Genomic DNA, 13,563 nt, shown 5'->3' with positions numbered 1-13,563 from the left:
CAAAATGTGTCGAGAAAAATGCCTAGGAAAATTCTAAGTGTTTGACAACTCTTTTGCTGATGTTCAGCAATTTATTATTTTGCTAACTTTTCAGCTATCAATACTGAATTTTCGGCAAACTATAGTTTGCTGATAACATTTCAGCAATTCATTTTGCTGGATGAAAAAATCGAAATTTGGTGTGTGGGTGCCAAGCCACCAAGTGTCTGGCTCAACACCGGTGTCGGTGGCGGTGCTCAGGCACTGGGCACGGTGTTCGACGCTTCGGGTAACACGGAGCCCGAGTGTTTCCGATTATGCAAAACACTCGTGCGAGTTCAAGCGCTCGGTGCCGTTCATTGTCCAGCACCAGTTGCAAATGCTGTTGGTCGACGACGAGAGTGAAGTACTTGGCGGCTCCTTTTGTGTCTTTCTCTTCCCTTCTGACTCAGTGGCACTGATGCAGCCAAGCTACCACGCACTGTGGCCGAGCTCACTGCTTTGGTGTTTCATACAATCGGAAACACTCGGCCTCCGTGCCCAACCAAAACTGAAACACGGAGCCGAAACTGAGGCTCGAGTTATAACACCGACACGAGTGTTTCGCCAGTCGCACTGCGTGTTCATCAGTAGAAGCTGAACGAAGGTGGTAATATGAACACTCACGGTGGTGTGTTTACGGGCAAACACGCCACCGGTGCGGCACGGTTTGGTGTTTTGCCCATGTCTGCAGTGAAATGTCATCCGCTGCTGGCATCACACGACCGACTCGCACGAAAACTAGTTTTTTTTCCTCTAAAAGCACACACACACACACACAGAACGACGACGCGATGCAACGACGAACCAAGACTGTTAACTTTTTTGAGCAAATATATTGCTGACTGCACCCCAAATTGGACTGACACAATAGTGTGCACACACCTTCAAAGTGTGATTACAGCGCAGGGATACGTCGGATCGAATTGAGGTCTTCGGTGCACTTATTCCTTGTAAATGGAGGAATAAATGCACCGAAGACGTCGAGACGATCCGAGGCAAATGTGCACTTTTATCACACTTTTTAGGCGTACCAAAAAAAGTGTGATAGTCCAATTTGAGATGTAGTCTGCAATAAATAATAAGCTCCAGAATCAGGCTTTGATCTCTACTCCCTTATACTCTGAGTAGAAAAAGACCGATATAGCCATAAAATTATTAAGTTTTAAGTTATAAAAATACGGTCGATAAATCAGAGTCTGTTCTTCGGAAAAATTGTCAGATGTGTAAGATTCAAGATTCATATCTTTGAAAACGTAAGACATTCTTAAGCCGAGTATTAAAGACAACCGTGTTTGTTGCTAGTCAGTATCAAACTGATATTTATTTTATTTGAGATACCAGACGAACTCATATTCTCCTAATGGGGTTTTGAGAACCCTTCCAAAGGGTTCGGTAGTTTTACCGCATGCATCTGGTTACAACAAGATGTTCCTCGAAAATTCCTCCAGAAATTCTTTATGAATCACCTGTTAGAAATTCTTTCAAAAGTTCCTTGGAAATTCTTCCACAAGTTCCTCGAGTAACTTCCAGACGTTTCTCAGGAATTCTTCCAGAAGTTCCTCGGCAATGCTTTAAAGTTCCCTTAAAATTCCTCCTGAAGCTATTCAGTAATTCTGTCAAAAGTTCCTTGGAAATTCCTCGGGAATTCTTCCAGAAGTGTAGGATTTCTCAATTTTCTTCATCAAACTTCACTTTTTCACCTTCAACAGTACATATAGCTAAAATGTCAACTCAAACTTTCATCGGCAAGAAGTTGTTCGGAAATTCCTCCAGATGTTCCTCGGGAATTCTTCCAGGAGTTCCCCGGGAGTTCTTCCATAAGTTACTCGGAAATTCTTCCAGAAGATACTCGGGAATTCTTACAGAAGTTCCACGGGAATTATTTCAAAAGTTCCTCGGAAATTCTTCCAGGAGTTTCTCAGGAGTTTTAGAAATTCTTCCAGAAGTTTCTCGGGAAACCTTTGGAACTCTTACACAAGTTCGTAAGTAATTCTTGCAGAAGTTCCTCGAGAATTCTTCCAGAACATACATACATTTCTAGATTGAGTTTAAATAAGGGCGAAAGTAACATGAGAGAGTTCTCTTCATCGACTCTCTCTTCTTCAAATTAAAGTGACAAGATGCAAGTATGGTTGCACTTTCTGGTCATAAATTTCTAGGTTGCGATGCCATCTAGCGTCTTAGTGTAAAAAAGTTTGATTGAATTTGCATCTTGTTACTTTTATTTGTTCAACATCATTAAGATAAGCCATAATCAACAATAGTACGCCACAATACTCGGTTTGTGGCTGCCGCTCTCCATCCTCGGTCGCGCCCAATGCTCGCCAAGTCACGCTCCACCTGCCCAGCCAACACGAAGTCGCATATGATGTAGAATAGGATGCTAAAGTGGAGATCATATGCGGACATGCTTCCATTTAACCGCGTGTAAAGTGAACGCATATCGCCTCCACTTTTGCATCTTATTCAACATCATATGCGATCGTGTGTTGGCTGGGTGGTCCGCCTATCGTGCTCTCTGCGCTCCACGCCTTCTTGTGCCAACCGGATCCGTTGCAAACACCAGCTTTGCAGGGTTGTTGTCCGGCATTCTTGCAACATGCCCTGCCCAACGTATCCTTCCGGCTTTGACCACCTTCTGGATGCTGGGTTCGCCGTAAAGTGCAGCGAGCTCGTGGTTCATCCTTCTCCGCCACACACCGTTCTCCTACACACCACCGAAGATCGTTCTTAGCACGCGTCGCTCGAAAACTCCGAGTGCTTGTAGGTCCTTCTCGAGCATGGTTCATGTCTCGTGCCCGTAGAGGATCACCGGTCTTATTAGCGTTTTGTACATGGTGCATTTGGTGCGTGGGTGAATCTTTTTCGACCGCAGTTTCTTCTGGAGCCCGTAGCAGGCCCGACTTCCGCTGATGATGCGCCTCCGAATTTCTCGGCTCACGTTGTTGTCAGCCGTCAGTAAGGATCCGAGGTAGACGAATTCCTCCACCACCTCGAAAGTATCCCCGTCTATCGTAACATTACTACCCAGACGGATCCGGCCTTTTTCGGTTCCGCCTACCAGCATGTACTTTGTTTTTGAGGCATTCACCACCAGTCCGACCTTTACTGCTTCGCGTTTCAGGCGGGTGTACAGTTCTGTCACCGTTCCAAATGTTCTAGCGATAATGTCCATGTCGTCCACAAAGCACACAAATTGACCGGATGTTGTGAAAATCGTTCCCCGGCTGTTGAGCCCAGCTCGTCGCATCACACCTTCCAGCGCGATGTTGAAGACTAGACATGAGAGTCCGTCACCTTGTCGCAGTCCCCAGCGAGATACTAATGAACTGGATAGTTTACCCGAAACCCTTACGCAGTTTTGCACACCGTCCATCGTTGCTTTAATCAGTCTAGTCAGCTTCCCAGGAAAGCCGTTTTCGTCCATGATTCTCCATAACTCTGCGCGGTCGATACTATCGTATGCCGCTTTGAAGTCGATGAACAGGTGGTGCGTTGGGACCTGGTATTCACGGCATTTCTGGAGGATTTACCGTACGGTAAAGATCTGGTTCGTTGTCGACCGGCCGTCGATGAAGCCGGCTTGATAACTTCCCACGAACTCATTTGTTTTAGGTGACAGACGACGGAAGATTATCTGTGATAGTATTGCAAACAGCATTCAAAATAGTGATCGCCCTGAAGTTCTCACATTCCAAATGGTCGCCTTTCTTGTGAATGGGGCAGATTACCCCTTCCTTCCACTCCTCCGGTAGCTGTTCGGTTTCCCAGATCCTGACTATCAGCCGATGGAGACAGGTGGCCAACTTTTCTGGGCCCATCTTGATGAGTTCAGCTGCGATACCATCCTTACCAGCTGCTTTGTTGGTTTTGAGCTGGTGAATGGCATCCTTAACTTCCCTCAGCGTGGAAGTTGGTTCATTTCTGTCCTCCGCTGCACTGGCGTCGTCGTTCCTTCCGTTGCCGTGGGCTCCCGTGCCTACGTTCTCCACGCCGTTCAGGTGCTGATCGAAGTGCTGCTTCCACCTTTCGATCACCTCACGTCCGTCCGTCAAGAGGCCTCCGTCTTTATTCCTGCATATTTCGGCTCGCGGCACGAAGCCGTCGCGGGATGCGTTGAGCTTCTGATAGAACTTCCGTGTTTCTTGGGAACGGCACAGCAGTTCCATTTCTTCACATTCCGCTTCTTCCAGGCGGCGCTTTTTCTCCCGAAAGAGGCGGCTCTGCTGTTTCCGCTTCTGTTTGTAACGTTCCACATTCTGTCGAGTCCCTTGCTGCAGCATTACCGCCCTCGCTGCGTTCTTCTCCTCCAAAACCGTTCTGCACTCTTCGTCGAACCATTCGTTCCGTCGATTCCGTTCCACGTACCCGATGGTGCTCTCGGCTGCGTCGTTGATGGCTGCTTTCACTGTACTCCAGCAGTCCTCTAGAGGGGCCTCATCGAGCTCGCCCTCGTCTGGCAACGCGGCTTCGAGATTCTGCGCGTATGCTGAGGCGACATCCGGTTGCTTCAGTCGCTCTTGGTTGTACCGTGGCGGTCGCCGGTACCGTACATTGTTGATGACGGAGAGTTTTGGGCGCAGTTTGACCATCACCAGATAGTGGTCGGAGTCGATGTTGGCGCCACGATAGGTCCTGACGTCGATAATGTCGGAGAAGTGCCGTCCGTCAATCAGAACGTGGTCGATTTGAGATTCTGTCTGCTGTGGTGATCTCTAGGTGTAACGATAAGGGAGGCTGTGTTGGAAAAAGGTGCTACGTATGGCCATATTTTTGGAGGCGGCGAAATCAATGAGTCGTAGGCCGTTTTCGTTCGTTTGCTGGTGGGCGCTGAACTTACCAATCGTCGGTCTGAATTCCTCCTCCTGGCCTACCTGAGCGTTCAAATCTCTCATGATGATCTTGACGTCGTGGCTTGGGCAGCGATCGTACTCGCGTTCGAGCTGCGCGTAAAATGCGTCCTTATCATCATCAGTACTTCCGGAGTGTGGGCTGTGCACGTTTATTGTGCTGAAGTTGAAGAATCGGCCCTTGATCCTCAACCTGCACATTCTTTCGTCGATCGGCTACCAACCGATCACGCGCCTCTGCATATCACCCATCACGATGAAAGCTGTTCCCAGCTCGCGTGTGTTGCCGCAGCTCTGGTAGATGGTATGATTACCTCTGAACGTTCGCACCATGGATCCTGTTCAATACACCTCCTGCAGCGCTACGATGCCGAACCCGCGGTCCTTCAGTAGATCGGCGAGTATGCGGGTGCTCCCAATGAAGTTGAGAGATCGGCAGTTCCACGTACCGAGTTTCCAATCGCAAGTCCTTTTTGTTCGCTGGGGTCGATGCCGTTGGTCTCGGTTCGTATTATTCTGTTGCTGATATTCTGTTACAATCCTGGTTACAATGGTTTTTTACGGCTGGCTCGTAGGGCCTGACACCAACCCCCTACTTTCCGGAGGACCATAGTGCACAGTTGAGCTTAGAGTTCTTCCCTGGCACTCGGACGTAGATCAGCCGCCCCTAACATGGGGATCAGACGCTGTTGTGAGCCGCTCCTCCTGGAGAACAGACGCTCAGGTTTACCAAAGCAAACCCCCCTTCCCTGTCAGCCTACGACCAAAGTTCCCACCGGGGTTGGTTACCCGATCTTCCCTAAGGTTGCTCATAGTTGGCTCATAGAATCTGGAATTCTTCCAGAAGTTCCCCCCCAATACTCCCAAAAGTTCCTCGGGAATTCTGTCAAAGGTACATCGGGAATTCTTCCAGCACGAAAGTTCCTTGAAAGTTCTTCCAGAAGCTCTTCGTGAATTCTCTCAGAAGTTCCTAGGAAATTCTTCCAAATGTTTCTCGGGAATTCTTCCAGAAGTTCCTCGTGAATTCTTCCAGAATGTTGTGAACGAGCACTCGTGTACCCTTTCGATCGGCTCGGCTCGTTTCTATCATGACGACGGATAGATGACGACCGCCGCCGCCGCATATCTACATTTCCCGGACAAGAAACAGAAGTTCCTCGGGAATTCTCCCAGAAGTTCCACGGTAATTATTCCAAAAGTTCCTCGGAAATTCTTCCAGAAGTTCCACGGAAATTCTGTCGAAAGTTCCTCGGGAATTCTTCCAGGTGTTTTTCGGGAATTCTTCCAGAAGTTCCTCGCGAATTCTTCCAGAAGTTCCTCGGGAATTCTTCCACATGTTTTTCGGGAATTTTCACAGAAGTTCCTTGGGATTTTTTCTAGAAGTTACTCGGGAATTCCTCCAGAGGTTCCTCGGGATTTTTTCCAGGAGTTCCTCGGGAATTCTACGGTTATATTTCAGAAGTTCCTCGAGAATTGTTCCAGAAAAAGGAACTTCTTGAAGAATTCCCGAGAAACTTCTAAAATAATTCGCGAATAACTTATGGAAAAATTCCCGAGGAACTTCTGGGAGAATTCTCGAGGAACTTCTGGAAGAATTTCCGAGGAACTATTGAAATAATAACCGAGGAATTCCTGTTGGAGTTCCCGAAAAATTTCTGGAAAATGCAGAGGTACTCCTAGAAGAATTCTCTGGAGGATTTCCCGAGACACTCCGGAAGAAACTGCTGGGAGAATTGCCGCGGAAGTCCTGAAGGAATTCCCGAAAAACTCCGGGTTGATTTTCAGAGAAACTCCGGAAGGAATTCTCCAAAAATTCCTGGAGGTAATTCCGAGGAACTCGGTGAGGATTTCTCGAGGAATTTCTATTAGACATTTCGTAAAAGTTCATCCTTCAACAGGTGTTGGTCCACGAGTTTCTTCAGGGATTCGATCTTTGTTTTTTTTTTAGGGATTGCTTTAGCACTTTAATTAATGGTTTTCCCTGAAGTTCTTTCAGGGATACTTTCAGAGTAACTTTAGCAGTTTCATCAGGGATTCCTTCAGGAATTTCTCTGTGATGTCCTCCAGGAGTTCTTTAAGAGATTCCTCTAGAAGTTCCTTCAAATATTTCTCTAGGATTATAATTTATAGGAGTTTCTTCAAGAATTCATATAAATCTATAATCAGTGATTTCTCAAGAAGTCCATTAAAGGATCCCAGCAGGAGTTTCTTCAGAGATTGTTCCAGGAGTTCATTCAGGGATTCCTTTAGGAGTTCCTTTAGGTATTCCTTCTGGGGTACCTTTAGAAAATTCCTCCAAAACTTTTTTTAGGGATTTCTGCAGGAGTTCTGTTATGGGTAACCCGCGAGATTCTTGGAATTTCTCCAAGAATTCATTCAGAGATTCCTCCAGGTTTTTCTTCAGTGATTCTTTGCAGGGTGTACTCTACGGATTTCTTAAAAGATGTCTCTTAGAATTCCCTTCAGCGATTTCTCTAAGATTATTATCAGGAGTACCGTGACGGATCACATCACCAGGAGTTTTTACATGGCTTCCCCCAAAAGTTCCTTCAAGGATTACGACCGTATTTCCTTCAGAGATTCACGGACATACTGTACACTCTACACCAGTTGGCGGGCCATGAATTGAAATGGAATTTCTCCGAAAGGTCTCCACATCCGCTCGGATCCCGGGGCCCCACAATCCGGGCCTGCTTGTTCCTAACCTAATTCCAACCCTTATTCCTTTCCTTCTCCCTCAAGTAGGGAAATGAAACCATCTCGGCAGGGGTCCTATTTTGGCCTGTATTTTGGGCACTTTTCTGCTATAACTCAGTCAATTTTGAACTAACTGACCCAATTTTTGGAACGCGGTGAGATACGTAGGGGAGACTGGGTAGACTTGATCCCTTTTTCTTAATTTGCCTGTAACTTTGAGGAACACAAAACTAGATCCGATTTTCGTATGGAATGACAGGCAAACATCTATTTCTATTGCAAGTTCATAAACAACAGAAGTACTTTAAATTATTGTTAAAGTTATCAAAACTGTGTTCATTGCGATGGCATTCTCAAATGGAGGAAACTGTGCCTTTAACTCAACCCCATTTGAAAACCTAAATAAACTCTTGTTCCAAGGCCGAATTGATTATACCTATGTTTTATCGAAATGACAAGTTGTGATATCAAATAATGTCCAAGGTTGATATGGTTTATCTTTATTAGTATTTTATTGTTTTAATTTAAATTAATCATAACTGTAATACGATTGTTCGTTATTTTTTTTTCTGAATTTCTGCTGTATGTCAATATTTCTTTTATTTTTGTAATTCCTGATGTTGACCGCGCACACACACACGCGCAAGGGAAAAAAAGCAGCGAAATAGGCAAGGGAGTTCCCGACGAAAGGGGGGCCATTATTAAACACACGCTTGAAATAAATGCTTGCTAAGAAACGCTTCCCCCAAATATACTATATTAACAATATAGGTCACTCTAACGATTTTTTGGCGACACCTTTTTAGTGAATGTGGCGCCACCAAGCGTCAGAAGAGGTACTACTACACACTAAATGCATGCGCTATCCGAATGACGTTTATTCTGTCGAACTGTCATTGTATGGTGGGGATGCCCATTTCTTCTGAAATAATCGATTAAACATTAATCGATTTTTTTTTTCAACTACTCAAATTAGAACAAATTTTATTCTCTCTTCTTGAACAACTTCTGGCGTGTATTATCGTCGCAGCACCAAATCGAAGTCGCGACTCGTGCGACATGCGAAGTTGCAGATGAGAAGTAAATTTGAACCGATAAACGTTCATAACAGACAAAAACACAGACGACCCAAATCGAGCTTTCCGCTCGGCTTTCCGTTAGCGAGTTATGAACGCTATTTTCTCCGGAAATTACACAAGAATTTCCTTGTGGGATCCCTTTAAGAATGCACCCTGGATTTTTTTTCCTTGTTTTTTTTTCTCTAAGATTCCTCCTGAAGCTCTTGGGGGATTCCTCCAAGATTCCTCCCAGAAATTATTCTGGAATTATTTTAGGAACTCTTTTCGGGATTGCTCAGGGAAAGCGTTGCAGCGTTCCTCCTTTATCCCCCAACACTTTTTTTATCTGGGATTACATATCTCCATGAATAAAACGCAATCAGTGAAGTACTAGATTTGTAGTATAATTATTTGTATAATGAGAAAGTTTTTTTTTATCAGTATTAACGAGATTTTTAGCCCTAGGCTAGTTCATCTCGGGGATAATGAGAAAGTAAATTCTCCGTTACTGCAATAAAATGGTAACTGCAATAATGGTAACAAAAAAGCAAGGGTTTTATGACTGCTTGTGTGATTTGATGGTGTTTGAGCAAAACTTTGGGTAACTGTGTTGTTGTATTCTCATTTAATGCAACTTCAACAACATATTTTCCTAAAGTTTTGCTCAAGCAGCATTAAACTTGGCATTAAACTAGGCTAAGAATCATAATACCCATGAGTTTGCACCGTTTCAATGCAGAAACGGAGAGTTTAGCATCTCACCATACAAAAAAAAAACAACTCATTACTACAAATCTAGTATTCACATATTTCTTCTGTGAATCCCGGAAAAAAAAAATACTTCTGAAGACATTTAAAATTAATGGAAATCTCGGAAGGAATCACAAAAATAATTTCTGGAATATTTTTGATACTTCAAAGAGGTTCCCTCTGAAGGAATCCTGGAAAGATCGCTCGAAAAATATCAATTAAATTGTTCATATAAAATCGCCCTGGAGATTTACAAAGTCACTTCGGAAATCTCTCCGAAATTTCAAAAGAAATTCCTTGAAAAATCCCAGAAGACTCGGTGGAAATCCTTAAAAGACGAAGTGAATTCCAGAAGGAACTTTTGGAGGAATACTGATAGAAATCCCGGTTGAAATTCCCAGGAGGAATTTTTGAAGGAATTCTTGGATAAATCCAAACGTTCTTGGAAAATTTTGTAGGAATTCCAGAAGGAACTTCGGGGGGTATTCGTAGAAAAAAACTCTTGAGGGAATTGTTGAAGGAGCTGAGCTTCTGCAGGAATCCAAGAAAAACTTCAAGAAACTCCTATTAGGAAATCCTATAAGGAACTTCTTGACGAATCCTAGAAGAGAATTCTTGAGGATTCCTAGAATTGATTCTTGAAGGAACATCAGAAGAAATTGCTGGAGTAATTTCAGTAGGAACTCCTGGGGGTTCCTCGAAGGAAGCTCTGGAGAAATTTAAGAAAAAAAAACTTTGAATCAATCTCTGAAGACACTCATGGAGGAATTTCAAAAAGAGCTCCTGAATGAATCACAGAAAAAAAACTAGAAGGAAACCAAGGGGAATGACATATCCTTTTCTAATCGGAAAATCCGCATATATTCGTTCCTAACCGTCGCTAACCGCTGCTAACTGAGCCGCAGGTGCAGTTAGACGCGATTAACGACGGTTAGCAATGGATTTTTCCGGTTATCAAAGGAAAAGAGAAAACTGAGAAGGAACTTCCGTTGGAAAATCAGAAGGAATTTAGAAAGGAAAGGAATCTGAAGGAATGCCTGACTAAATTTATGGAGGATTATCACTCTGCAGCAGGCGAATTTGCTAGAATATTTTTACTAACTGAAGTTCACCCAGAAGCCCATGACTGTATATTTAAATATAATGAGCTTTGCAAGGATTTCGCGACGATCGTGTAAATGTTCAATCTATGGCAGCACAATGTTCACACATCCAACAACAAAGGATTAGTCCGGAATGAAACAACCAGTATTCGAATAAACTCACAGTTCACTTCGGAAGAACAACGAAATTAACACTTATGTGGCCGGCAGGGTACCCGGGTACCTTTTTCAATTTCAAATCTCGACATTTTAATGGTTGTTGAGACTAGGATGTTGGAACTTTGTTAGATCTTAGAACTCGTGAATATACATATATTAATGGGGTTGACCGAATTTTAAAGTAAGGAGGGGCAGGGGGAGGGGCTCCTGCATTTTTTTATTACGTGGAAGGCCGGCAGGGTACCCGGGTACCTACGAAATTGAAATGATCATATCTCCGTCAATTTTTCATAGATTTTGGAAATTTTTAGCTCATTCAACTCAGAAACTCATCATCTATCGGGAAAATATTTGGTTAGACCGATCTAATCACCGTGGTTTTCGGAAAATCCATATTTTTGGGAGCATGTCCTTATACCATATTGAAACCCACATTTTAAGACTGGGATATCTTAAAGTGTTTATGGTCAACCATGGCCCCACGAGAAGCGTGTTCCGAAATCACAGTTTCAAAGTCAACACGTTTTATGATTCCAGGCCAGTCAGATACGATATGCCAAAGCAATTTTACGATGCTTGGTACCGAAATTGCTACTAACCTACCGAAAATCCCGTATATTGTATTGTATAAAAACATGGATCCGTAAATCCGGATTTTCCGGTACCCATGGTGATCGGACCGGTCCAACCAAATACGATCTCGATAGATAATGAGTTTCTGAGTTGAATGAGGCAAAACTTTTAAAATCGGTGGAAAAATCGCTGAGATATGATCATTTCCATTTCGTGGGTACCCGGGTACCCTGCCGGCCTTCTACGGGTGTTTTTTTTGCTGGCCACACTACGGTTAATCGAAATTAAATTTGACGGGTTCTATTCTCAGGTCCGGTCCCGGAGCTCATTTTTTTGTGAGCACGAAACGCTCAAACGTTGAAATTTCGTACATCTGTCCATTAGCTTATGCACCCTTGAATTCAATGTCTTGAACTCTGCCACAAGAAATTTGACCTGCATTTGGTAGGTGATCTTCCGGATTTTTGTAAGCTATCCAATCCGATGTATGTATGTCAGCGTGCACATTAAGAAAGATGATATTAAAAGTCATTGTCAAAGGAAAATAGCAACCATCAGGGCAAAATATAAATTAATTTTGAGGGTGAAAATTTTAAATTTCGAAGTGAAACGATTTCGGTGATGTTACAACGAGGGAGCATTCAATTTTTTCTACAGATGTATTTTAGTTCACCACAAAACCGTAAATTACAGTGCGCATTTGCAACAAATCAACTCGGTGTGTTCAAAGCACTTATTAAGCATAAACCAAAGGAATAGTGCGCTGAAGACATCAACTGGATTTGATGCAATCGCGCACTTTTATTAACGTTTTTGCACTTATAAAGATCGAGTGCGCAGTCCAGTGGTGAACTCAATGCGCAATATTATTTTGTTTGTGTATATTGTAAATCGATTATTTATTAATCGATTTATTAATCGATTTATTAATCGATTATTTTGGAACAAAAAACTTTGACACCCCTAACATCTTTTTTTCTGAAATGTCACCTTGCACGGTAAACAAAAATTGATCAAAATACAATTATTGACTTTTTCTGACAACAGGTGGTGCTGTAATCATTCGTAAACGGCGTCTCCATGTCGTTGTATGTGAGAACACGAAGTGACCTATATTGTTAATATAGTATATTTGCTTCCCCCCTTCGTCTCCCCCGCTCCGTGCAAATCAAAAGTAGAAAAAAATTGGGATCGCGCATGCAATTTAGTTTTAAGGTTCCAATGATTCGTACTTTCCCTGAACGCTTTTTATCAGTTATTCTCATTCTTACTACTACACACTCCTGCTGATCATCATGGTTGGTTTATGACTTGAGTCCGAATTTCCTCACTCGTGACAACAAAGCAATCGCGCGCAAAAGGGTTGTTCTGGTTTTGCTTTGGAACAATCTAACCCTTACTCGGGATTCAGATATGCTCACTACTACAGTTTCACTTGTTTGTGTTTTTTTTTTACTGTTCAGTTAGTTGGTTGGTTTTTATTAAATGTTTTTCATTGTTCTTGAGAAATGACATTCACTCCTGCGATGTTCAGTGTGTGGGTGTGTGTGTGATCTGTATGTGTGAGTTGGTTTGTCTGTGTATGTTGTCTGCTAATCTGCTGTAGGTATTTTTTTTATTTCTCTGTTGTTGTTGTTGTAGTGTGCGTAATCTTAAGTATGGATAAGCTTATTGACGATCAGTGGCGCGCAGCTTCTCTTCGACAGCTTCCCGTGATGCTTCAGAGAGATCGGTAGCCTGAATGTACTTCTGGACGCCAACGAGCGACTTCTTCAGAGCGTCGAAGGAGCTGGAGTACAACATCTTCTTCTTGACCTGGAAAGAGAGAAAAACAACGGAATCAATAAGTGGAGGTATTTTTGTAGGCTTTCTGGTTAAACATTACGTTTGACGCAATTTAGCATGAAAGTGAAATGTTCTTACGATCATATCTGATGGTTAAACATCTTATGAACGTCTAAATATTGGGGTAAACTTTTATTTTTTGGGCGCCCATTAAAAGCAACACGCCCGGCGAAGACAGGCGCTGGAGCTTAGCTATTTAGTAGTGTATTTGAACCTGTAATTTCCAAGAAGCTAAGTCCAGTCCCAGTGGGGATTGGTGTCAGGATCAGGCAGTCCTTATGAACTATCCGCAAAACCACAAGCTGGGAAAAATCAACAAGAGAAGCATGCAAACCGATACCAAAGAATAAAAATAGGAAGAATGCCATCTCTTGCCTATTTCTATGTAAACGTCAAGCGACAAGATAAGTGGCGTTCTCTAAGGTTATCAAGGTGGAAGCTCTCTGTACCAGTGTTCATGATTTTTCATAAGAGAAGGTGGTGTGCGTATGTTTTGGTATCCGCATA

At 43.3% G+C, this 13,563-nt stretch overlaps 1 protein-coding gene across 3 annotated transcripts in view; it reads right to left on the bottom strand.

The window, feature by feature from the left end:
- Positions 1–8,058: 8,058 nt before the first annotated feature.
- LOC109422355 (cofilin/actin-depolymerizing factor homolog) overlaps positions 8,059–13,563 on the bottom strand; it is a 43,534-nt gene continuing 38,029 nt past the window's right edge. For all 3 annotated transcript variants that reach the window (XM_019697079.3, XM_062860369.1, XM_062860368.1), the window contains exon 5: positions 8,059–13,026. In XM_019697079.3, coding sequence (XP_019552624.1) covers positions 12,880–13,026 — 147 coding nt within the window. In that variant the 3' untranslated portion in view covers positions 8,059–12,879. The remainder of the gene's footprint in view (positions 13,027–13,563) is intronic.

This window comes from Aedes albopictus, chromosome 3 (assembly GCF_035046485.1).
Source record: "Aedes albopictus strain Foshan chromosome 3, AalbF5, whole genome shotgun sequence".
Lineage (NCBI taxonomy): Eukaryota > Metazoa > Arthropoda > Insecta > Diptera > Culicidae > Aedes > Aedes albopictus.
The sequence above is the reverse complement of the archived record's forward strand: the minus strand, read 5'-3'. Positions and strand labels throughout refer to the sequence as shown.